The sequence below is a fragment of the Sander lucioperca genome, chromosome 14 (assembly GCF_008315115.2).
Source record: "Sander lucioperca isolate FBNREF2018 chromosome 14, SLUC_FBN_1.2, whole genome shotgun sequence".
NCBI classification, from domain to species: Eukaryota; Metazoa; Chordata; class Actinopteri; order Perciformes; family Percidae; genus Sander; species Sander lucioperca.
This window is the reverse complement of record NC_050186.1, coordinates 24,657,123-24,684,271: the sequence shown is the minus strand read 5'-3', so window position 1 is coordinate 24,684,271 and position 27,149 is coordinate 24,657,123. Positions and strand designations below refer to the sequence as shown.

The following is a 27,149-nucleotide window of genomic DNA, read 5'->3' as shown; positions in this document are numbered from 1 at the left end:
CAAAGGAAGCGTTAGGTAACGGAAATCTGGTCGGAAAAAAAGGGCATTCGGCGGAATTTCCAGTGGAAACGGGGCTATCCCAGAAGTGGATTGCTTACCACTGCCAGGGTTGCAACTAAAAGAATAGGCTACAGCAACGAAAGTTTATGGAATGCACAAGTGTAATTGTGGTCAAATCTTGTGCCTGACTGATGGGGCAGTGATATTGATAAGCCTTGTAATTTACGCATTTACAGCGTCAATGGCAATGTCAGCACTAGGAGCCCTCCAGAAAGCTCAGGTACTTTCCCATATAGACATCCAATCTGGAAAACCGTTTGTATGACATTTTTTTCAAATGCGCCACCCTAGCCATCTCACAAGCCCACTACTGGATTGACGGCACCCCTTCATTCTTCCATCCTTTTTAAAAGAATCTGTCTGGCTATCATTAAACTAGTCCGGACCTAGCTTCGTATGTGCTTATCTATTCTGCTTAGGATTGTTTTTAATTTCTTTTGTCCATTTCTTTAGACAAATCGGGGAAAATCTCATCGTGCCCGGTGGGGTGAAAACCATCGACGCGCACGGCCGCATGTTGATGCCGGGCGGCATCGACGTGCACACGCGTTTCCAGATGCCCGATCGAGGCATGGTGTCTGCCGATGACTTCTACCAGGGCACCAAGGCTGCTCTGGCCGGAGGCAGCACCATGATCAGTAAGTGACTCAGCAGAAAGATCCTCCTGGTTGGGATTAAAGATTCATCGGCAACTTCATATATCAGTTTCCTTCACCACTTTCCCTGCACTGGTTCTTCATTCACTGATTGGCTTTAATTGAAAATAGCTTAATGGGAGCAGGACGGGTGCCAGGCCTGTTCATGACCGAGCCAAAATATCAAACCGTCCATCTGCTCTGAGGACTCAGAGCCACAAGGAGCTGACTGCTGTTCACACTGGGCCAGGAAGTCAGTTCATTTTCCATTTTACACACCCTGCATGGATGCTTTTCTTTTCTTTTAGGCTTCCTATTCTTGCAGTTCTATTTTGATCGGAAAATATATTTTATATAAATCGCAGTCCTGTTTTTTTTCCCCCTGTGTACAGTCCACTTGTTCTCCCTGGGTTTGTTTGAGTTTCCTCTTACGGTCCAAAGTCATGCTGGAAACTCTAAATTCTTCTCCTAATACAGGATTATCAGTATTAGTGCACAACGTAGCATCTGCTGGCATATTAAAGGATAACTACAGTTTTTTTTCAACCTGGATCCTATTTTCCTATGTTTTTGTGTCTAAGTGACTGATGGGAACAACAATCTTTGACATTGGTCCAGTATTAAGCGAGATTGCTGCAGTCGTCAGCGGCGAAACAAGCTACAATGTAAGTGAATAGGGCAATTGTGCAGCTTGTATTTACCTTCACAAAAGTGCTCGTTTTGCCATTGACAGGCTCAGATTAATATTTCAAGTGTCTGACAACATTATGGAAAGGATTTCTAAGAAGGTCGACCTTTCTGTTAAAGAGTAAGATCCTTTTTTTAAACATAAAAACATAATCGAAAATTGCGTTCGCTAAACCTACCAGACTCCATGTAAATAATCATTTAGTCATTTTAGCCTCGTAAAATACACTTAATTCAAAGTCGACAGAAACAAAATTAAATTATGAAAAGCCAGTTTTCCAACTATCACAACTCTAGTTTTGGTTGAAATAAACACATAGTGTACCGATTTACATGTGAAAATGTGTTGGCTCTATACACGCTAAAAGTATTGCTTTTTTGGAGTCTGGTGGGTTTAGTGCTAGCGACTTCAGAGCTGTTTCTGGTTAAACGGAAAGGTCTCGAAGGGGTTATAAAGTAAAAATCTCTGTAGGGATCCTTTCCATAATGTTGTCAGACACTTAGAATATTAATCTGAGCCTGTCAGTGGCAATATTAGCACTTTTGTAAAAGTAAATACAAGCTGCACAATTTACATTGTAGTTGCTTCGCCACTGCCGACTGCAGCGATCTTGCTTAATACTGGACCAATGTCAGAGATTGTTGTTCCCATCGGTCACTTAGACACAAAAACATAGGAAAATAGGGTTGAAAAAAAATGGTAGTTACCCTTAAACTGGTGACTGTTCATGGTGTTTTCCTTTTCTACTTTGGATTTATATTCAATGCCCCTTTTTTGTTATGTCCCTGTACTATTTCACGCAACAGTTGCTGGGGTTTGGTTCTGAAAGTCAGATCCATCCTACTTGTTATATACTTAAAATAGCTGGAACCTTAATAGATTTGGTAAAACAAAAAGGGATTTTAATTCACAACTATTATTAATTTGTTACTTGCTGTTATGGCTTCATTTATTTGTTTTGTTATTTAGAAGAGACACAAGAATGTAAAGATAAAAAAGTTAATGTAACGTGAAAAGATAACATAGTTAAATGAAACTGTGGCCCTCCCTGTGCTGACTCCGCAGCTGACCTCTCCTCGCCCTCACAGTAGAACAAACACTCCTTGGCGACTCGTGTCGTTGTCACCTCGGGCAAAACGCTGACTGCTGCAGGCTCAGGCAGGTCTGGAACTGAGACGTAACGCAAAGAGAAGCCTGGTGACTGGAATGTCAGTGGCGTGTAGGTCACAAGTGGACAGATGTGTGCACCTAAAATGGAATGTGACTGATTGTTTCAGATGCCAGACACAAACTAAATTCAAACCACAGATGAGTGTTGAAGATTAACCCTCATGTTCCGTGTGGTCCGGACTTTAATTTACTGGATCTGAATCCAGTCTAGATATGCCAGAAATCAGATGTGAGCTGCTAGTCTGATTATGAAGACTCACGTTTCACATAGAGGCAGTTAGAAATACTTGTACACATGTAGTATAACATAATACAACAACACAAAGTTTGATAAGTGATTTATTATTCGTCATGTTATTCTTAAGTCAAGAAAAATGCCCAACATCGACTGGGCTTACTAGTTTGAAGTTTATTCTAGTTTATCTGTGTTGTTTTTCCGACAACAGCACTACGGCAGCTGTAGACTGCTTAACGTCCCGCTGTTGGAATCCTCTACAGTGAAGTACAGCCACACTTTACACCGTTTAGCTGTCAGCTTTTGAACTGTGTTTAATCCAGCTGCTAGCTAACGGTAGGCTAACGTTACCTGCTGTCAAGTGAAGTGTTAACTTTGTCACGTGCAGCGATGCTCCTGTTTCCTCTAACGTCTGTTTCAGAGCATCCGAGAGCAGCACAAAAGGCATTTAATTGGCACCGAAATGAGGCACCGAAATCTGCGTTGAAATTCGGTCCGGTAGATACTGGTCGTTTAGGCACCGGTGCCGTATTAGCACCGGGTTTCGGTACCCAACTTAATATATATATAAAGGCCCAAAATGCCCAAAAAAGAATCTTTAAAAAAAAAGAAGAAATTACTAGTACATGTTACAATAGAACTGAGTAACAACCATAACCCACGCGTAGCGGCACAAACAGCTGCCTTCTTATCAATAAATAATTTATTTGAAAGACTTGTCGAGAGATGAATTGGATGAAAATAACAGTTATTTGCAGCCCTAATGTGATGGCACATTCTTTCCTGACCGTGCTGAAGGATCACACGTCAGCAGATGTGAGACATTATATTCACTCATACTTGTCTGAAAAGTAACATCTTGAGCCCATTTACTGTGAGTTTGTCTTTGAGTGGTGGAACCCATGAGCAGATAGAGCAGATGATGGTTTGTATTTTAAGCTCTGGTTCGTACAGAGACAGGAGTCGTGTATCTGGTACAACGATCAATAACAAGCAGCCACTCGAGACAAATCTGGAACATATTTGGCGGCTAGGTGTGAACTACATCTGTCTCGGTTTGGTCTAGCCACAACATCATAATCATTAAAATCTGGACGATATGAGCTAAAATTAAAATCACCATTAATTGAACATTTTACCACCAATATGATTAATGAACAATTATTATAATTTAGTTTTTGCCCTCATAATTCACTGACGAGGTCTGTACTGTAAATATGCTCAACTGTTAAAGGTTTATTGAATATTTAAAACGATTGAAATTAAAGCACACATTGCTTGTAATGAAAACTTGTACACACGGTAGTTATAATGTAAAAAGCAAGTTTCCTAAAGTATAAAATAAATAAACTTCAATTCTATGCAAACAAAATACATTTTAAATATTGCCATGTCAAAAGTAAAACGCAGGGCTTTCAAGCAGGGGAGCGGAAAAGTTAACACAAGACTTTCACCCAGGGATCAGATGTTCGTGTCCTGGGAGTACTACTTAAGAGGACCAGTGTTTAAACCCAAGCCACAATCTTTTTTTCTAATCTTCAATAGTCGTTTTGGTGCCTAAACCTAACTGTTGTCGCCGCATTATGTTCAACTTTTCTCGGCTAAACTCAAATGCAGCGGCCACCTTCACCACTCAGTCACCTTTTGTTGGCTAAACGTACTACTTAGGTGTCGTCTTTACTGAAGTCAAAATGTGTCCAAGCGACGGACACTGTGTTAAACGATTTTAAAAACCGAAAAAACAGACATGGAAAATTACGTCGGTTAGAGGTTCTGAATATCGATTCTTTTCGATTATTCGTCCAGCCATTGAAAACAGATATCATAACTGCGTGTGTGTGTGTCTCTGTAGTTGACCACGTGGTTCCCGAGCCTGGCGTCAGCCTCATCGCAGCCTTCGAGCAGTGGCGTGAATGGGCCGACAGCAAGTCGTGCTGCGACTACTCGCTGCATGTCGACATCACCGAGTGGCACAAAGGCATCCAGGAAGACATGGAGGCGCTCGTCAAGGATCACGGTACGACCACGCCCAAAGCATTTGTGTTCAACAACACAATTCGAAGAATTTGCATTGGGTCAAGAGCGTAATGTACTGTTCCCCACACCACACAATTAACCAAATATTACACTTTTTCTTCTTTAAAGAAATGTAAAATGCTAAATACTCAACATCTTCTAATAAACTGGATGTGTTTTCCAGTGTGTCCTCTTTCGGTTCATTGTGATATATTTAAGTGTGTTCACAAGTGACTCTTGTTATTACTTTCTCGATCATAGTGGTCTGTTGTATTTTCCTGTTTTAATCTTCCCTTTCCCCTGTGGTTTTCACACTGACGTCTTGTGTTTTTAGGTGTCAACTCTTTTCTGGTCTACCTGGCTTATAAGGATGTTTTCCAGCTTACGGACGCTCAGGTGGGCCTTCTTCTCTTCTCCTTGTCACTTTATTCTTTGTCATGCCATGGGTTGCTGAGAAAGAATGCATTTTCTCATTTGGTTGCAAAATTTGATATGATAATGATAAATGCTATATTAAAGATCAAATATAATGTCTTAGATTTGGATGGGGCCTGGAGGTTGTGGCACTGTATTCTACTGTTAACAAGGACACTGATTGGCCTTATAGAGACCAGGGTTATTATAGTAAACTAAAACGAAAACCAAAATAAGCAGTGAAAAATATTTTCTAGTAAATTGAACCTAAAACCTTCAAGAAAAAAACTATACTACCAGGTTAAATAACTTATAAAAAAAATAATAAAAATGAACTTAAATAGTTTCAGTTTTAGTTTTTTAGCTATAATATTTAACTCCTGGAAAATACAAAGGAGACTGCATGAATTTACCTCCACTCTCGTGACATTGAACCACCACGGACTTGACATGAGATGGCGCTGTGCCATAATTTCTTCACATCGGACGCTAAAGTAACGCAAAGACTAAACATTAAACATGGCCATTCTCCAGCCATGTGCTTTCTATGTATATGTAGCTACATACTACCCATATAAAAACTAAAACTTTTCTGAAAATGTGGAACTAAACAAAAACTAGCACAATCAGTCGTAACAGTTGTAAAACGAACGAAAACTAAACTAAAATGAGATAGAAAAGAAGAAAATAAAATTAAAAACTAATTGAAAATATTGATATTAAGACGCAGCTTCTCCCACACTAAATCTAATTAAACTATACATTTTCCTTGAACATGACACTTGATGCTGCACATAAATCCCCATCTGATCTGTCCTAATAGCATTGAGCCTAATGGACATCAGTGTTACATGGGATATGAGAAGTGACAGCACACAGACAAAGAAGATGCTGTTTACTGTAGAAGCAATAGTTCGATTAACCAAAATAACAACTAAATCAGAACTTGTTTACTGTTGCTGACATCCAGACTGACAGCTCGGCCAGAAAAGCAATTATGGTGAAACAAAAACCTTTATTTAATGTATTTTTGTCAGTCTGCCAAGATGTTCACCACATTACGTTTTGTATCTGTTTTTGTCTGACAACAAACCGGCAGCAGAGAGATTTGTAGCCAACAATAAGCCTGACATTATAATAACACAGAAGTCATATCACGACCTCCATCCCACAGTGAGAGTTCCAGCGTGAATCTGTTTGTCTTGGCGTCTTTTCATACCCACCGTCTGTGTGTTTTCTCTTGGGAGAGTGAATGGATAATGAAAGCCACATCTCCGTCCAAGTTCTCTTTCTGACTCATGGTTAAAACGCATTAATCCCACTTGAAAGCTGGTTTCAAACAGATCTGTTTTGGTGTTTTTGCACCTGTGTGAGGAATGAGTTTCTCTCTTATGTCAAACTTTGGCAGCTCTTTGTTGTTGTGCGTTTGGCAGCCGGGAGGTGATGATGACTCACTCAACATGTCGTGCCCTTCGGTCTGTGAGGTTATCGCGTAGCTTCAGAAACAAAACTCGCGTACTGTGTGAAAATCAGGGTCTAATGCTTCATTTCACCAACAAAGTATTCTGAGGGTTATGATTATTGTCTGGTTGATTTTATGGATTATTTGAGGCTTAACCTCTCATCTGTGACAGTACGTGTTATAGTGATATAATTGATCTATTGTGTTAAATGGTCTGATTATTATAACTGCAGTGTTCACCATCCAAAATGCCTAACCTTCTCTGATTCCAGCTTCTTCCTGTTTTATATCACTGTACATTTAAGTAGGTTTTGGACTGTTGGTCGAACAAAACAAGCAAATTGAAGACGCCACATTGGTTCAATGAAATTGCAATGGCTGTTTTGTTTTGTTTTTACCCTTTTTTTTTTTTTTTTAGACATTTTAGGATCAAAAAAGTAATTATGAGAAGTATTTTTGAGAAGAAGAATTAGAAATAAGTGTTAGTTGCAGCCTTGGAGCTGATAACATTCTGAAATGTTTAGATAGCGTATCTGAGAGTTGGACAACTAAATCGGAGACAAAGAACAGTGGAGTGTGTACAAGAGATGGTTATGAAAGTAATGTTTAATTCTGTGGATGGTTTTAAAATGCAGATAAACAAGATAAGCTTTAACAATTCATCAGTGTAGTGATGTGACAGCATTTTTGCTTGACAAAGACATCTGTTAAATCTGTTAAAAAACTTGTTTAACTGGATTCTTGGGATTAAAACAGATTTTTTTTACCCATGATATTTATGTTTTTTTTTAACCTTTTTAGATGAAAGACAGCTTTAGCACCAAAGGAAGACACAGTCAACATATTCTGTATTTGTCCTTCAGAAAAAGAGTTGGTAAAAATATTCTTTTCAAAGAAAAAAAAGATGGGAGAAAACAATCACCGTCAAGTAACCACCTTACATGCTTTCTCATGAAATAGCCAAGGGCCATACTCATGTGCCCACTGACTACAAGCACACTTAAAAAATTGTTTTTTTTCTTACGTCACTTATTCATAACATGTCAGATATCCAAAGTTTTCTTTAGTCTAGTGCGATACTGGACAGTAAAGAGTAGAATTCAAGATTTGTGTTGACAGACAGAGATTATACCTGTCTCTGTCTCCCTTTTTGCTGCAGGTGTATGAGGTGTTCAGTGTGATCCGCGATCTGGGAGCCATCGCCCAGGTGCACGCTGAGAACGGAGACATCATAGCTGAGGTACGACATTTCACTCCAGTAGAAGAGCCGAAATCTGATAGAAATAGAGACATGATTTTCTGCTGGATGTTTCCTTTTTAGAATTGGCATCAAATGGTAAATTGAAGCCCTAAGCTTTGAGTGTCTTAAGGCGCTGATCGTCGCCACACATTCACTGCCAGGGCTGTTCCTCAACATCTCCTGTGTTTGTGTGTGTCTGTATGTGTCTGTGTGTCTGTGTGTAGGAGCAGCACAGGATGCTGGAGCAGGGGATCACTGGTCCTGAGGGACACGTGTTGAGCCGTCCTGAGGAGGTAAGACAGTTTCAGCACTGTGGACACTAATCTCACATTGCCAGACCTTCCTCCACAGCACTGCAGAGGAGGGTCTGGCTAGTCCACACAGCATTCCGGAATAGGAGCAAAACGTGCTCTGGTTTACTGGCATTTCTTTAAACTAATCACAATTGTCTTGGGCGGTGCTAAGTGCCGGACGGAGCCCCGGTGCCGCTGCAAAATAGCCTCGGGAAGGAACTTGTTTTGGTGGAACATGTGCATGTTCAAAAGTTGTTTTAGTCGTGCGACAGAAAACTCAGATCGGACAGATAGTCTAGCTAGCTGTCTGGATTTACCCTGCAGAGATCTGAGGAGCAGTTAACCATAGTCCTCATAAATCAATCAGACTTTAAAATTCCAACACAAAGAAAGCGGAAGGAAACGGACATTCGGCCAAAAAGAGGGACATCTGGAATTTCCTGTGGCAACGGAGCAATCCCGGAAGTGGAACGTCGTGGATATAGACTATGTGGACAGTGACTGACTGACCTGTTTGGGTTTTAGGTAAAAAGCTGGACCAGCTTCCCAAAATCAAAAACTGCCTTTGGGAAGATGGTCCAGCTTGTGAGTTCATCTCAGAGTTGTATTTGCAGAAGTCCTTTTTGTGCTTAGGGGATTAGACTTCTCCAACCCTTTCAACTGTTGGTTTTCCGTTGAAGCTGTGGGTGTCTCGTTGCCTTTGCAAATACATAAACATCCTCTTCAGATTCACCTTCATATGTTTCATGTGGGAACCCCAGAGGCATACAGATAAGAGCACATCCTCTAAATAAATCATTGTTCTTACTCATGAACATCCAGATGTGGGAACAAAGTAGAGAATGAAATTGGAAGTATGACTTATGGCAGCTGTATTTATTGCTAAAACCTCTGTTTTTCTCCTTTTTATGAAATGCCTTTGTTTCTCTTATCTATTTCCTAAGGCAGGGGCAGACAAAAAATAATTTAGAAAATTACATTTCTTTTAGCTTTTGGAGGAAGTTGATGATGATGATACAAATTTCCATTTTTCATATATATTGGAGGGGGACATGACCCCCATTCTCTATGGTGTTTACACGCTTCTAATAAGTTACAGTGAGGTTAAATACTGAATGATTTCTCATGAATCAAATCTTGATTTTAATCCAAACTGTTATTATTTAGTGATTTATGGAATGGTTATCAAAAACCTCAGGCAAAAAGAAAGGGAGAAAAAGGAAGAAAAAAGGCAAAATAATCAAATTGAAGACGGGATGAAGAATGGACAGTGTTCTCTCTTTTTGGAACATTTTGTTATTGTTAGTCATTAAAATATCCCAATCCTGCCATCTCACTTCTCAAGCTGCAAAGGTTCTCTCAAGTGTTTTACCTTGTTTTTGTTGCTATGGATGGAAAACACATCTTAAGGACATTAAAGCATCAACGAATCAAAAGGAATAGTTTGACATTTTGTGAAATATGCTCCTTCGCTTTCTTGCCGAGTGTAGATGAGAAGATTGAAACCACTCATGTCTGTATCGTAAATATGAAGCAGCTGTCTGTAGCTGCTTAGCTTAGTACAAAGACTGGAATCTAAAGCTCATTAAATAACACATTATATCTTGTTTTTTGTAAGTGTAAAATGACATGTGGGGAAGGCTTTTTCATGCTAAGCTAACCAGCTGCTGGTTGCTTCATATTTAATAGATGAGTGGTATTAATTTTCTCATTAGATTTTTGGCAAGAAAGAAAACAAGTGTACTGTCCAAAATGATTTAACTATTCCATTTCAGTATAAATCTACTCTATTAAGAGTATTTCCCAAGGGCTGTGATAAAGTTGATTTTGTTTATCTCGCTTTGATTGTCTTTTGATTATCTTCTCATTTTATCTGTGTATAATTTATTGTATCTATAAAAAGTCTGAGAGACTATTGGCTTCTATGTCATCACTCAAAACTCCATCCCCAAAGTTTTAAATCTTATGATCATATAAAATCTGGAAGTGATGTTTATTTTTTTATTTTATTTTGTATATACAACTGATAGAACATGAAGAGCTGTGTAGGTAATATTAGTAGGAAAATAATTAACATGATGGACATGTGGTGGTCAGTGTTGAGAAAAGCATAAGGGGGGTCAAACTAATGTCATCCCTTTACTTTCTATCGTCCCTTGTCTTCTCCAGGTGGAGGCGGAGGCTGTAAACCGCTCGGTGACTGTGGCTAATCAGACCAACTGCCCTCTCTATGTCACCAAGGTGATGAGCAAGAGTGCTGCTGATGTCATCGCCCAGGCCAGGAAGAAGGGTGAGTCTCTAATATACATGTCATCTTGCGCTAATTAAATCAACATTTCCTCCACAGTTTGTTAGCATTTAAATGTCTCTTTTCCGAAACTAGAAACCACAGAGATGAGACTTGAAACAAAACCTCAGTCTACCCCACTAACACAGACATATATATTTCAATTGTGGGTTTCCACAATTCTATTTAGGTTTTGGATTAGAAAACCCCTAATGACTGAACATTACTTTATATGCTCAGTTCCAATCAAGTGTATTCATGCAGTAGGTTTAACAGAAAACGGACTGTAAAACAGACACAAGCATGTACAAACAGGAAACGTTGCAATGCGCAACATGACAATGCATGAAACAAAGTCCAGCAGCGTACTGTAGTTATCTGGTGTTATAATTGGGATTGGACTTTCAGGCACAGACGTCACAAAGATGATCTCTGCCAAGAGCCACAACTCGGTACCAACTTCTCTCATAACTTCATAACTGATCATATTTACATCTCAATAAGAGTTCGGCCTCTTAATGTCAAATGAAAAAATATCCATCTTGTCAAATCATTTTTGAGTCCTAAAAACTTTATTTATTGAAACATGTGACACAATTTAACCATTAGAAACTACTGTCTGATTCTTGAAAATAGGTTAGAAAATGACTGGTTATTGAACAAAAAAGGACTCAATTACAGACAAAAATGTCTTTATGGACCTGGCTTTGTGCACGGGGACATTATTTATGTTGAAACAGGAAAGGGTCTTTCGCAAACTGCCGCAAAGTTCAAATCACACTATTTTCTAAAAATCATTATATGTGAAACGTAGGGACCCAAACATCAATAACGGCCCCAAACCACAAGGAACCACGTTGTTATCTGGGGTTATAATTGTGATTGGACTTTCAGGCACTGTGGTCTACGGAGAGCCAATCACTGCAAGCCTGGGAACAGATGGTTCTCACTATTGGAGCAAGAACTGGGCCAAGGCAGCTGCCTATGTCACCTCCCCTGCTCTGAGCCCCGACCCAACCACACCAGACTATCTCAACTCCCTGCTCTCCTGGTAAGAGATGATCCAGACATTTAAACTGGATGTACAGTGAAAAATATCCCAATGCCAAAATATTACAACTTTATTTTCTCTTCAATGAACACAACATCACTTCTTTCTATTCTTCTTCTTTCTACACCTTGACCATCTATATAGTGGGGACCTGCAGGTGACAGGAAGTGCACATTGTCCCTTCAACACTTCCCAGCGTGCTGTGGGCAAAGATGACTTCAGCTTGATTCCTGAAGGCGTCAACGGTACTGAGGAGAGGATGTCTATCATCTGGGACAAGTGTGTGGTATGTGTATTTATCAAATGAAGCGTTAGGTGAGCTAGGGACGGGATATATTGATACATTTCATCATTAGCATTTAGCTTTGAATAAATGCTAGTGTTTATACAGGAGTATAGAAACTTGACATGACACGTGCACCACTAACCGAACACAGGCAGAGGGTGGAAAAAAATGTAGCTAAAACCATGCACGCAGAAAAATGCACATCCATCATAACACACATAGACTAAGCAAATTATTGTAACTGTAAAACACACAATATTTCACACTGAGCAAGAATGATTGACTAAACATACGAGAAAAGGAAAGGCACAGAGAAGATCCAGGACAAGTGAGTCCAAACTAAAGTAGGAAAGTGACCCCTGTACTATTCTCAATCCTAGCTCTGATTCATTTCAGGTGACCGGTAAGATGGACGAAAACCAGTTTGTGGCAGTGACCAGCACCAATGCCGCCAAGATCTTCAACCTGTACCCGCGCAAGGGTCGCATCGCTGTCGGTTCAGACGCCGACCTGGTACTGTGGGACCCAGACGTCACGAAGATTATCTCTGCCAAGAGCCACAACTCGGTACCAACTTCACTCAACTTCATAACTGATAATATTTACATCTTGATAAGACTTAGGCCTCGCGGGCGCCCAGGTAGCTCAGTTGGTAGAGCAGGCGCTCCTTGACGCAGCGGCTGCGGGTTCGAGTCAGACCTGCGGCCCTATGCTGCGTGTCGTTTCCCCCCATTAGAAACCATTTTTTTGACAGAAATAACTGATTCTTGAAAAAAGTTAAGAAATCAACTGCAAATCTACAAAAAAGGACTTAATTAAAGACAAAAACGTCTTTATGGACCTGGCTTTGTGCACGGGGGCATTGTTTACGTTAAAACAGGAAAGGGTCTTCCTCAAACTGTGAGCTGCCGCGAAGTTTGAATCACACTATTTTCTAAAAATCATTGTGTGTCAAACGAAGGGACCCAAACCATCAATAACAGCCCCAGATCACAAGGTACAAAAGTCTGTGAACAGGGGTGTCCACATACTTTTGTCATATAGTGTAAACATGGAAGGTAACATTACTCCAAATTAAGTTAGATTTAAGCAAGTGATTTTACATGATATACATCTATGTATAAATCTTATTAATAAAAAAATATGCTACTATGTGATAATGATTAATGATAATAATTCAGCTAATGTAATTGATGACAGCCAGAGCAACTGGTTTATTAGTCCACTTCTTGTTGTATGGCCATCTGACTGTTGAACAGTTCAGGGTGTGGGCCTCACGCAGCATCAAGGGAGTGATGTCATCCTTAAAATCTGCAGAGAACTGGAACACATCGTTTCTGATTGTTAGCTGTGTGTGTGTGTGTGTGTGTGTGTGTGTGTGTGTGTGTGTGTGTGTGTGTGTGTTCTTGTTTAACTACATTTGTGGGGTCCAAAAACCGGGAATACAGTATACTTGTGGGGTCCGGACAGCTTTGTGGGGCCAAAATGCTGGACCCCACAACTTTAAAGGGCTGTTTGAGGGTTAAGACTTGGTTTTAGGATTAGGGTTAGAATTAAGTTATGGTTAGGGTAAGGGTTAAGGTTAGGCATTTAGTTGTGATGGTTAAGTTCAGGGTAAGGGGCTAGGGAATGCATTATGTCAATGACGGGTCCCCACAAAGATAGTGAGACACAGTGTGTGTGTGTGTGTGTGTGTGTGTGTGTGTGTGTGTGTGTGTGTGTGTGTGTGTGTGTGTGTGTGTGTGTGTGTGAGAGACAGAGACTATTGCTGTATATGTTCTTGTACTCTGTTTGCTCAATCCCGTCATGTTCTTTGGTTTCTTTTTATTCCGCTTGGTCAGAAAAATGACTAATGTTCATGGGAGAAACCGCTCATTTGGAATGTATGTATGTATGTGTGTGTGTGTGTGTGTGTGTGTCACACGATAGCCCAGCCTACTGGTGATCTCATTTCAGGCTTTAACAGTCCACCATATTGCCATGACCTCAGCTCCAGTAGCTTTTAGGAGAGAGCAATCATATAGCTTCCAAATCCGTCACACATCAACCTCCAGCGCCCCGTCCACACACACCCAAACACCCAAAGCACTCTGACTATCCCGCTTCTTCTTTTTCTTCTTCTTCTTCTTCCTCCTCTGGCCTGAGAACTGAGGCCTCTCTGCCACATCACTGCCCCTCCACCCCAACGATTAACTTTGCTCTCTTTTATTAGCATTAGAAGCCAGAGGGAACGCTTTCAACTCTGTGCGAGGTAAATCAGTTAAGCTCCTTTCACAAGTGCACTTTAATCCATAAACATTCTGGCAATTTTACATGCTGGCATCATGTGTGAACACAAACTGGAAGTTTATCAACATGGCTTTGGCAAGTTTCCAGAGAAAGACTGAGTGAGATGTGTGAATTAAAGCAGCAGCATTCCCAGATACAGCATGAGGTTAGATTATCTTTATGATGGTAGAAAATCAGCTGGAGAAGATTGTGTCTCTGCTACTTTTAAAGGTATTTCTGGGAGGATTTGATGTATCTGCATTGGTTGTTTGAGGTACAAGCAGCTGTAGTAAAAACATCACCGCTGTCGAACTTCAACCTGCCTTGAATCTAAAAACACAAACTAAAAATCACTTTCAGACATGTCCTAGAAAAGCCTAGCGAGTGCAACATAATTATATGATTAACTGAGTGGAAAACTCCAACCCAAAATGCTGCTTGCATTTATCTGATTCTCAAACTATTTTATTAGCTTCAAATATGGATGGGTTGCATATTTATTTTTTCAGGATAACCAGGGCTATTTGGTTGTATTCATGTAGACTTTAGGTTCACTTAAATGCATTTTAACAATAATCCAGCTAATGATTGAAATCTGTGAGGTTTTTGGTGGAACTGGCAGCTACTATGCTTAAAACAGCCGTGTCACCAATATATAAATCAGGCAGAAATTGATAAAGTAGAACCAGAATGTGAGTCATTTACAAAAGCATCAATCAATAAACAAAGCAACTACTTAGTTAAGTATTTACAGCCTCTAAGTGCAGTAGAATGGGACACATCCAAACTCTGATGCATACTCATGTTTCCTGGACATCTGTAACAACAAATAATAAGAGCTTACAACCAAGTTTGACAACAGATTTTGCCTGTAAGATCCAGAGATATTCATATGTCCACAGGGATCCACAAATGAGTTTACGTAAGCCTCAATTAAGCATTAACATTCTCCCCTATCAGTCCCACCACTGGGACCGATAGAGTAGAATGAGAAAAATGTTGGCATGCTCCCAAAAATCCAGCTAAGAGAATAAACTTTCTTTCAATAACAAAAGGAATTTTAAAACCATAATTAGGCAGTCTGTGTGAGAAGAGAGCTCTTTTGTTCTGTTCTGTTGTCCTCCTCTCCCAACTCACTGCTGTTATCCAGCAGGGCTGCCATCCACGGTGACTATAAAACATCGATCAGGAAAGCTACATGAATTGTGATGTGTGAACACACTTGACATGAGATTTTCTCTATGTGAGACATTTGTTTGAACACAAAACTGACTTACTTAGGCTGCAATCACACCAAATAAAGGTTCAGTCCTTACATTCATTTAAATGTGGGTAGTTTGCTCAGGCAGCGGTGGGGGTCGCAGGGGATGCCAGGAAAAAAATGCAGGGGCCCTTCGACGAAAAGTTCAACTAAAAGAGAATCAACTTTTGAAGAAACGCAATGTCATGTCCGAAGGTGGCCAATCATGTAACCGGCGATCAGACAAAACACAATGTTATGTTTCACATGTTGTCACTCAATTTGGCCTTGTTCACTAGTGTAAAACGCACCGTAATATTAGGCCTTGCATCCTGGTTAGTTATTGAAAGTAAATGTGTTTTTTGAATCTATTGATGCGGACAGACAATCGCTGTTAAAGCATAACTCTCGCCAAAATGCAACCTAGGGTCTTTTTTGTGACTGTACCCGAGTCAAACTTTCATTTAAAAGCATATTTAGTACGGAAGCGTCCCTTTTTAAGATTTACCGTATTCTCGTATTTCGGTTAAATGGCCTTTTGAATGGGAGTTCACTAGAAAGAAAGGTTTTGAGCAACTCACTGTAGCTGTTGTTCTTCCGGTCGCCGTCTATCGAGCCAGTCAAAAATAGTTGAGGGAGGAGAGTAAAGATGGAAAGCTCCAAAAGCTTAGTTCCATATAAATGCACGGATAATTCGTTGTTTTGTCATTAGTGAAACACAATATTGACCTTGTAGTTAAAAAGGAGCCTCATATAAGAATGACATTTCCTCCTATGGAGTCCGTTCATTCGCATTCGGAGATCGCCTATTTAGGACTGGGAAAATGGCAGATAGCGTAAACAACAACTGCTAACGTGAGTTGCTCAAAACCTTTCTTTTTAGTAAACTCTGTGTACACAAACAATGTTCTCAATGCTTGCGTTTATGTGTAGAGCCCCTGGCGATACTTCGAGCTAAGTTTCATGTTGTGTCGAGCCTTCTTAGTGTTTTAAAAATAGCTATTTTGAGGCTAGCATAAAAGTGCCCCTAGGACTCCCATTCAAAAAGCCATTTGACCGAAAAACGATAATACGGTAAATCTTAAAAGTGACGCTTCCGTCCTAAATATGCTTTTAAATGAAAGTTTGACTCGGGTACATTCACAAAAAGACCCTAGGTTGCATTTTGGCGAGAGTTATGCTTTAAGACCCGGCATACTAGCAGAATGGCTAAATGCTAGCATCATAGAAGACACAAATGCATCATTTAAGGGTCACATCCACACACAGTCCTGCGCTTATCGCCGCAGCGCCTGATTTAGTGTAAATGCAGCTTAAAATAATTACTAATTGATGAGAGGTCACTCTGTTTTTAGGGTGACCTCTTTCCACCAGTCCAGGGACAGCGGATCTAAAATAGCAGGCTAGTTCTGGCACATTTTACTTGTATGTATTATTCGTGTGCATTGTCCCTGATAAATAAACCTGAAATAAAATAAATAAGGCACTAAACTTGAGTGAGTTTACAGGTGGAGATGGCAATCCGAAACAGAAATGTGTACCTGAGATTAGGGCTGGGCAATATATCAATATTATATCGACATCGATATAGGAGGCTAGATATTGTCTTAAATTTTGGATAACGTAATCTCTTGATATGACACAAGTGTTGCTTTTTCCTGGTTTTAAAGAGTCTTTGGTGTTTTTTGCCAAAAAACATAACATGGCAATGGTTATGTTTAGGGTTAAGGTTAGGGTTAGCTGCCTGGAAGGCGCCGTTGGAGGCAAAACACACCATTGAGCGTTTTAAAGGCTACATTACAGTAAAGTGGTCATATTCTGAACTTACTAGACTTACTAGCTGTTTTATGATTAGCCTTTACCCACTTTCATTGTCATTGTATCCATGTTATTGGTGATTATTTATCAAAACTCTCTAAATATTTTGTAAAAGCACCAATAGTCAACCCTACTATTCGCCGGAATATCGACATTGATGTAGATGGCCAAAAATATTGTGATATTTGATTTTCTCCATATCTCCCAGCTCTACCTAAGATGAATAATAAACACACGTAAAGTGAATTTACTCACCTTTTCATCATGAAATGATATTAACAATTACGTGTATTTGTCTGTGTATGTATTGGATGTTGGACTTGAAACGTTATTGACATACTATTCATACTGAGCCTTCCTTCTCAATTACTTTTATATCATTGCTCTCCTCTACAGACTGTGGAGTACAACATCTTTGAAGGCACAGAGGTGCGCGGCGGGCCTCTGGTGGTGATCAGCCAGGGCAAGATCGTCCTGGAGGAAGGGACCCTCCACACCACTGAGGGCTCGGGACGCTACGTGGCCCGCAAACCTTTCCCGGACTACGTCTACAAGAGGATAAAAGCTCGCAGCAGGGTACAATACCGCTTTTTGTCTGCTAGTATCTCTGTTTTAAGCATTTTAGCTGATTTGATATCGGCAATACATTAAACAGCCACTTGTCAACTTTGTACAAACTTTATCTAGTGAAGTTGTTGCTGTTGTTAGGAAGGCTCCACACACCTAGCCCTTTTTATATAATGATTGATTGTTTTGTGGAAAGCTGGAGGAATGACGCAACGTGTTACAGATGTGTTCAAAACCTGCCTCCCTCTTAGGGGATGGTAAATTTCCTTGTTCGTTTTCACTGCCATGACAATTGTGTCTGTTTCCTTTTTTTAAATGTAGCTGGCTGAGCTGAGGGGTGTACCCAGAGGACTGTATGACGGCCCGGTCTGCGAGGTGTCGGTGTCAGTCACCCCGAAAACCATGACCCCTGCCTCCTCTGCCAAGACCTCACCTGCCAAGCAGCCCAACCAGCCTGTCCGTAACCTGCATCAGTCTGGTTTCAGCTTATCCGGTCAGTGAAGACATTAGTCCATAATCATTGTTACTACTCTTTAGTCTCGCTTTGCCAGACCATCCACATGCTGCGGAGCAGAGGAGGGTCTGGCTAGTCCACACAGCATTCCGGGATGGGAGAAATACGTGCTCTGGTTTATTGGCATTTCTTTAAACCAATCACAATCGTCATGGGCTGCACTAAACTCTGCACGTAGCCGCTGCGAAATAGCCCCGGGAGGAACTTGTTTTGGTGGAACATGTGTACGTTCAAAGGTTGTTTTAGTCGTGCAACAGAAAACTCAGATTGGACAGATAGTCTAGCTAGCTGTCTGGATTTACCTGCAGTTATACCATGGTCTGGGTGAATACTCGATTCTGATTGGCTGCAGGGTGTCCGTAAAAAAGTGATATAGGACACCTACTAAAGGAGTTCCGATGAAACTGACTGTTTACCGTTTGAAATTAATAAATAAATGCGCTGGCTACATCAGCTGTATAGCAGAATTAATTTGTTGTTGTTGTTTGATTAATTGTTTTCTGTGTAATAAAAAAACAAATAACTATGCCTCTACCTGTGGGTTTTAATTACAGGTTATAAAACGTAAATGTATGACGCCCATGGCTAGCCTAGCCTACATGAAAAAAATAAGATAACCTACATAGCCTAGCTGCATTCACATTCAGCGTACTGTTTGAACAATGGTATGATGGTATAATGGTATTGTTTTGGGGACAATGACATGGCTGGAAAGCTAGCTTGTCTTGTTGTTCAACATACTGTCAAATTATTTTTACTGATTGCCAACTGTACACAATGTTATTGACTTTGGATCTTGCTAGCATAACGTTAGCTTTCTGGCTCGTAGCTAAACTGAAGGGTTCTATCAGCTGAGCGGACTATATAAATATCTCCGGTTGCTAAGAGAGGCAAGTCGTATCTAAGGTCCTTCCTAATTCCTGGGGGAGTCTACAACGTTTGCATTGCATAAGAACCTGATGGATGGGAATGATTGTTCCAGGTATTAGTCAAACCGTCAGGCGTAACCAGGGAAACGGAGTTATTGTTTGGATAAACTTTAGATTTTGATTGTAAAACTAATTAAAATATGAACTAATGTTTTAAAAATATGTTATTTGGCAAGTGACCATGGTATAAGCGGGTTAATGCCCTTCGAGGTGTCCATTGTCAGATATTAATGGACTTCGGCGGAGGCTATTAATTAATTACTCAATGGGATTATTTAATTATGTGTATAAAGGGCAGAGAATCAATTTAATGTATTTTCAGAATCAAGTATTAAAAGAGTAGTAGTCTATATCCTCAACGTTCCACTTCCGGGATTGCTCTGGTGCCGCAGGAAATTCCGCCGGATGCATGTCTTTTCACCGATGTCCGTTACCTTCCGCTTTCTTTGTGTTGGAATTCTAAACTCCGGTGGATTTATGAGGACTATGGTTAATTGCTCCTCAGATATGTAAGGATTAATGCCCGACGAGGTGTCCATTGTCAGGTATTAATGGACGACATCGAGGCGTGAACCGTCCGACGCGCAGCCCGGAGTCCGCCAAAGTCCAACAATTAATCAAACAACAACAACAAATTAATTCTGCTATACAGCTGATGTAGCCAGCACATTTATTTATTAATTTCAAACGGTAAACAGTCAGTTTCACCGGAACTCCTTTAGTAGGTGTCCTATATCACTTTTTTATGGACACCCTGCAGCCAATCAGAATCGAGTATTCACCCAGACCATGGTATAAGGCCTATTTAATCTCTCTGCATGCAGTGTGAACGTCTGCTGAACAGGGATTTTTTATTATCGTTGATTATTGGATAATTTGTGGAATCACGTAACATGTCCTCTCAAAAATAGACAAATACACTTTTACGCATCTATAGATATACATGGCTGATAAACTACAGGTTGCAATTTATGTATTTGTAAAAAACACGAGGGAATACCAAACCTCATTCACGCTTGAGTAGTGCTGCTTCTCGATGCCATAGACATCCATAAATTGAGCTAAGGTCACCATTCAGCATGTCTTCGAGTTGCACGCAGATACATAAAGCGCAGCATTCATGAAATGTGCCCAAAGGGCTCGGCCACACCAGCATTTCTGAGTGAAATTTTGCACCAAATTCAATCCATTTGAACATGAAATGCAATCAGAGTTCAATTTAGGTGAACTTTGCAAGTGGTCAACAATGTGACTTCACAAGTCAAACAGTTTTTAACAACGGATTTTATATATTCATCCAGTACCTTTCCGATGAAAGCTGTTCACCCAGTGCATACTCCATGTGTGTTACTGTCTCTTTCCCTGCCCGTGTGGTCACAAGACACTACATTGAGATTAGGTCAAACACAAAACAAAATGCTTTTTAAGGCTCTGGGAAAGTTATTATTAATACAAAGAGTAACTACAAGGGCACTCGGAGAGCGCAGACCTCTGCCAAGGCATGCCCCATCTCACATAGGCTTGACCTATTTTTTTAATACTTTTCTGTCACTTCACCGGGGTATACGATATATTAGGGTATTTGTGTAATAATAATCTGTAAAAGCTGAGCTGCTGGTGATAGAAGTCATTGGAACATGTTCATTGTCTATCCCAGTGATTCCCCCTGGGGGTACTTCTACTGTTGCCAGGGTGTACGTGGAAAGATTGTGGAGCAGCTTAATTCATTTATAAAAATAAAATGAAATTGATGATTATTAAAAAATTTATCAGCTATAACACCTGAACACAGAAGTTTAAACAGGTAGCTAAAAGTAGGGCTGGGTACCGAATTCAATACATTTTAGGCACCGCCTCATAAGTGTATCGAAAAATGCCTCGTCACTCAATACCCAATTTCAATACCTAAGGAGTAAATCTCATCGTCAGTGAGCCAATAAGCAGGCAGCATGCTTCTACCAAGATCTAATAATGCTTGTGATTGGCTGTCTAACGTTACACACCGTAGAGACCACGCAGGAAAAACTCTACGTTACACAGAGAGACGGGGCTCACGTAGTAGGAGCTGAAAAATAAATAAAAGATTTGTGCCGTCATGTCTAATGTTGTAATTTCTTCTTTTATAAAATTGGTATTGAAAAAAGCATTGTTTAGGAACCGGTATCAAAGTCACGGTATCGGTATTGGTATCGGTATCGGTATTGATTATTTTTTAACGATACAGCTTTAGTAGTAGTAGTAGTAGTAGTAGTCGTCCAATGATAGTTCAATTGTATGAACAAATTAACAATATCCACTTTTTTATAATGAATAGTGTTAAACATTTGGAACATACATTGAGAATTGAATGATATGAAGAAGTAGTATGTCCCAATTGTATGCATACTGCATGCAACAGTACATACTTTGTAAGGGGCAGCTGCAGTACATACTGAGAGTAAAAAGAAAACGTATGCGACTTGGAACTCAGCCCAAGTATCAACACAACCTTGAAAAGCAAACTTTCCTTTTGATCTCACAGGCGCTCAGGTTGACGACAACATTCCTCGCCGGAACACCCAGCGCATCGTGGCGCCGCCAGGCGGCAGGGCCAACATCACCAGCCTGGGTTAGAGCTCCGCCCTCGGCCGCCAGGGAGGAAACAAAGATCGGAGGACGGACGGCAAACAGGAGCTGAAGGATGGAGAAACCACGTCACGACACTGGGAGCCGAAACCCTTCGCAGCACCTGACCGGGCCATCCATCAGCCTCCGTCTTTCACCTCCTCCTTCGCCGCCTTTCACCTGCCCACTCTCCTCCTCCCCAAAACCCCATCCTAGAGGACACAGTTAGAAAAAAAAGAAAAGAAAAAAAGGGTCTGCCTCATATGATTAAAAAAAAAAAAAAAAAAAAAAAAAAATGAAAAAAAAATGAAAACACTCCTTATTTGAGCACTTTTGACTGCATTATTTTTTTTTATACCGTACTTTCTCCCTGCTATGTATCCTTTTTGATGTTTGTTTTGCTGTTTTAATAGAGCGGTCAAGTGGGACTAAATTGAATTAACAGTTAAGAGAAGAGGAACATTTTCATGCAGGATGTCTATTGCATTTCCATTCTTCCTTTTCATTTTGGGGAGTAGTTTAAATGGCGCATGGGTACAAAACCATTTGTTACCTTCTTTTCTTGCTTTTCTTAAAAAGGCCAATTTGTAGGTTGCTTGAAATTGAACCGTGTTACAGTTTATTCAGCTGACAAGAATAGAATACTTCTTTCAAGCTCTCTGTGATTTGTATTATGTTGCATTTCAACTGCTTCACTTTCCAGTGCATCGCCATCCGTCACACACTGCTGTAATCAATATACAATTGATTATTCGCCATGAGGACGGCCTTAAGGTTTGAAAAATTAAACGCCACAATCTTTTATTAGGGTTATCGACTCTGGCTGCACTGGCACTTGTCTCATGCTTTCCCACCTGTGGCTTTGGTAAGGCACATAAGTTGAAAACCATATTCCATATTTGGCAGCTGCCTTAGAGCTTGTTTAGCAGAAGGAGCTTTGGCAGGTAGTAAATAGAGTGTAATGCCTCATCTCTGAGCGATAGGCCATTGTTAAGTGGGAGAGTTGAAGGAAAGATTTAGGGAGGAAAGAGAAAGTTGTACTCACTGTCACTTCAAACTCACCCTTTCCTTGCCTTATTGTCTCTTAATGCCGTCCTATTAGAGAACTTGTAGAGGTGCGGGGAAGGTGCCATTCACTCTGCAGCTACATATTTTTCCGGTTTTGTTTGCATTCCTGTGAATCATAAAGGTCCATAAAGGTTTTCGATTGACAGCTGTTAACTGATAACCGTCCCATCAACAACCAGTGCATTTACATACAGAATGTTTCTCCTCCTCCAAACGTGACTGTTTTATACTCATCAAAATCCCTCTTTCTTTTCTACTCTTTACGTGCCTGAACCCACAGAAGTTGTACTGATAGTTTGGTTTGTTCTTGTTTTGTTATTCTTATTGAGGTAAGTGAAGGATGTAAGATAAAAAAGAGGAAGATGTAAAATAGCCAGGATAAACCGATTTCAAAGGTGCCAGATTTTGCGCTTTCATAGGGCCTATTCTGCCGGTAGAGCCCCTGTAAAGACGGAAAATGCTTGATTATCTTAAAAATGTTCTAATGTTTTAGAGTTTTTAAACTTGTCAAACTGCTTTTTAGTGTCATTCTGTAACTAGGTGCCTAAGGGCTCAGCACTATTGATTTACGCTTGAAAGTAGAAATGAGCTAATGTATTTCTGACTAGTGTGCAGTGTTGATGTGATGGATGGGACACGCACAGCAGGCTCCTGTACAGCGCTCCTTAATGTTGTTGACGTGACATTGCTCCGGGCTGTGCTGAGCACTCATACTTTTTTTTTTTTTGTTGCATGATCTGGTTTTCATTAAGCCAAGCAACTGATTTCCTGTGTTAGTTGTTATGTCAACGAGGTCTTGGCCACCAGTCGTCTCTCTGCAGCCTTTTCCTTCCCCATGACTCAACACGGAGCAACAAGTTCACCCTGACATAAGGACCAGTTACATAAGTGTAGAGTAAGACTAGTCTATGCTTTAGACTGGTCTTCAATTATTTAGACTAGTCTAATGTAGACCATCCTGCATTCATATTAACACCTACCTACCTACCTACTTGTTGCTGTAGCAGCACATAAGAGCTAGCGTTAGCTTTAGTTAGCTGTGACATTTAAGCTCATTCAACTGGCCCCTGACTCCCTCACACATACATATAATGTAGATACATACAAACTACATCACCTTTTGTGTTTGTGCTTTCAAACTCCAGTTTTTCAGGCTTTCTCTCCTCTGGTCTAACTGGAAGCATGTAGAAGTCTGTCACCGTTCTGAATGGTATATGTATTTAAAGAATCCAAAAGCAGGGGGAATGAAATGTGTCTGAAACATTCAAAGATGAGACAAGATAGGAATGGGAAATGGAAACTCCATCTCCACAGCAACTTGCGCACATCACACAAAGCAGTGAGGAATTTGACCCTGTGTGTCTGACGAGTGTTTCTTCCATTCACAGTGGCCTACTGTTGCCTCTTTTCCTTTTTTTATCCATCCTTATTAACATTGCATTGATACTTGTAGCCCTCTCTTCTTATAGACACACTCTACACTGTATGACTCCCTCCTGTTACATCAGGTGGGAAAGTATGTGGTAGAAGAGATGGGAGGTGAAGTCCTAAACACGAATACTAATTGGCAGCAAGCGTAGCTCTCTTGAGACAGTTTGCTCCTTGCATTTTAGTATTTTCCATGTCACTCCTTCCTTTCAGTTTGTCTTTATCTGCCTCTTCCTTTCATTCCCCTCTCTCTCTTTCTTTCATTCTTCCCCTCCCTCCCTCTCTGGCTCTTTTGTTGTTTCTGGCTGTTGCCGAGGCGACAGACCTCTCCACCCTCACAGGGTTCTGCTTTTTTGTTTGTCATGGCAACGCTTGTCAGATTGGAGGTTACTAATAGCAACCCGTCCTGACCTGGTGCTATTGGCACACACACACACACACACTTTTATAATTATTCTGTAACAGCTCTGCACCATTTCTACATAATCCTGTGCTAAATTGCGTGGAATCCAGAATCCCCTGCTGCTTAAAAAGAATTATTAGAGTTGACCGCACACAACAGACTATAGAAGAAACACACACACACACACACACTTTCACACACATGCATCAAACAGCCGTTGCTGTGATGCAGCACCCATGCCTGAAGAATTGACAAAAAACAGCTTTCAACGCTGGCATCCTCACCGTGTCCCATGCCTCCTCGATGTACACACACTAAAACACACACTTGTACTCCTTTAATGCTCTTGTCAGCTTGGATGCTTTTTCTCTGCCATATTATGCTAATGATATATGAGTGATATGTATGTACGCAACGTGCTGCAGGCTGAGAGGAGCTTCCTTCCGTTCTGAGGTTGTTGATGCTGTTGAACACCTCCTTGCCCCCCTGAACCCTCTCGTCCCCCCTCTGTAAGCCTTTCCCCCTTGTGAAAGTGAAACTGTGTGATGGTATTTGTCTTGGTGGCTGTGGGGTTTCTGGGATGCTTGCTCATTATGGATAAAGTGTCAAATCCCACGGATGGTGATGTAAAAAAAACAACAACAAAAAATAAGGACTTCAAAGAATTAAAAAAATGAGGGAAAAAAAAGGAATACAATCTCTGTTTCTTTTGTTCCGGGCTTTTTATGTTAGATGGTGTGTGTAAGCCATGAAATACAGACAAAAGGAAACCAGCACACAGACAAAACATAAAAGCATGACAACACTTGCAAGCGGATTTGTAGTGAACTGCCTAAAGCAAAAAAAAATTTTGGTTTTCCTAGATGGTATCAAAGAAGACTGAAAGGACATTTGGCAAAGGTTTCGGAGGGTCCAGTTACATGATAACCGGTTTGGACCACTTTCTTGTTGAAGAAAATGTCATGTAGTAGAGTTTAGAGGAGTTCTGTATATGTACAAACACATCTTTTAACACCAAGCTCTCAGTATGGAATCATCATTTTTACTGACTGAATCAGTAGAAGAGTAGTGACGCTCTACTTTCTATTGACTGCCATCGTCAACTCAGCTGTGATGCAGAATGATAGGATAACTCTGTAGCACATAGGAGTTTGCAAAACTAAACATAAACGGTACTTAAAAAAACATATTCCAGAGAAATCCCTGTGAGCTAAAACGTTCAGATTCCCAACTGTTCTGAACACATTCGGTTTAAACAGTTTTTTTCTACTCTTGGCTGTATGGGGTGCCGTTTGTAAAGCAGCTCACACTGAAAATAACAGCAACATTTTGTCACATTTAGCTTCAAACAATGTTTAAAGGGTCACTTTTTTGCACATTTACAACAATATTTGTCAACTTAGAGATATTTTAAATAGTTAAATCCAAATATTAAATGTTACACCTAAATGCTAAATCTAAATCTAAATGTTAAATCTAAATTTAAATGTTAAATCTAAATGTTAAATCTAAATTTAAATGTTAAATCTAAATCTAAATGTTGAATCTAAATGTTAAATCTAAATGTTTCGAGATGCATTTTGAATGTGCATATTAGTTAAATATTTAGTTTCACCTAAAGCTTCATCAAAATTATTTAGAAGTTACTGCACACTATATTGACTCTAGATTCAAATGTGTGACTAGATTCAAACATTTTTCTTTTGTTTACAGTAAATAAATAATAAACAAATACAAATCTTAAAATCAAGTTCAAATTTATAAAGTGACACTCTTTGCATTTATTTGATTCCCAATCAAGATACACTGGTAAGAATTGCTTTCCATTATTAATATGTACTTAAAAACAGTTCTGAAATGCAAAATAATAGATTTTTAATCATGTGATAAAACATGCGATTAATCACAATTAACTATAGCAATTAAAAGAAACTAATCGTTTGACAGCCCTATTTAGAAGCCTTTATTGGTGATTTTTCACGGTAGAAAGTCCTGCTATATACTCAGTCTGCAACAGAGCAAAGAATCAGAGTGTTTTTTGAACATTAAAGCATGTAAACATGTTTAGTAGAATCACAAAATACAAAAAAAGTATGAACCTAAAAATGCTATATAATAGGTCCCCTTTAAAGCCTTAGTATGCTTCCATGTGTCAAGGCAAACTTATTTTGAGTGGCCACACTCCAAGGCAGGGCAAAAGGCCTGCCTTTAGCAAGCAGTTAGCTGCAGCCGCGGTTCGTTCTGTGACCATGGCAACAACAGAAACCAGAGAGGGAAACAAAACAGGAGCTGATTTTACTGGAATGTGAGTTCCCTGATGGATACAACCCTTCAGCAGCACAGAGCAGACATATTAATGAGGAGAAAGTGTCTGGGAGCAACATCAGCATCACAGTCAGATTAGCTGGTCTGAGACAATAAAGTTTATGATACGGTTTAGCTGCGTGAGGACAATTAGGTGGATAGCAGCAGC

At 40.1% G+C, this 27,149-nt stretch overlaps 1 protein-coding gene across 2 annotated transcripts in view; it reads left to right on the top strand.

Moving 5' to 3' along the window:
* dpysl2b (dihydropyrimidinase like 2b) overlaps positions 1-25,329 on the top strand; it is a 41,636-nt gene extending 16,307 nt beyond the window's left edge. For both annotated transcript variants that reach the window (XM_031277459.2, XM_031277461.2), the window contains exons 3-14: positions 514-698; positions 4,641-4,805; positions 5,139-5,200; positions 7,840-7,920; positions 8,145-8,213; positions 10,383-10,503; positions 11,395-11,551; positions 11,696-11,837; positions 12,234-12,404; positions 17,560-17,739; positions 18,052-18,223; positions 21,695-25,329. In XM_031277459.2, coding sequence (XP_031133319.1) covers positions 514-698; positions 4,641-4,805; positions 5,139-5,200; positions 7,840-7,920; positions 8,145-8,213; positions 10,383-10,503; positions 11,395-11,551; positions 11,696-11,837; positions 12,234-12,404; positions 17,560-17,739; positions 18,052-18,223; positions 21,695-21,786 — 1,597 coding nt within the window. In that variant the 3' untranslated portion in view covers positions 21,787-25,329. The remainder of the gene's footprint in view (positions 1-513; positions 699-4,640; positions 4,806-5,138; positions 5,201-7,839; positions 7,921-8,144; positions 8,214-10,382; positions 10,504-11,394; positions 11,552-11,695; positions 11,838-12,233; positions 12,405-17,559; positions 17,740-18,051; positions 18,224-21,694) is intronic.
* The last annotated feature ends 1,820 nt before the right edge of the window (positions 25,330-27,149 follow it).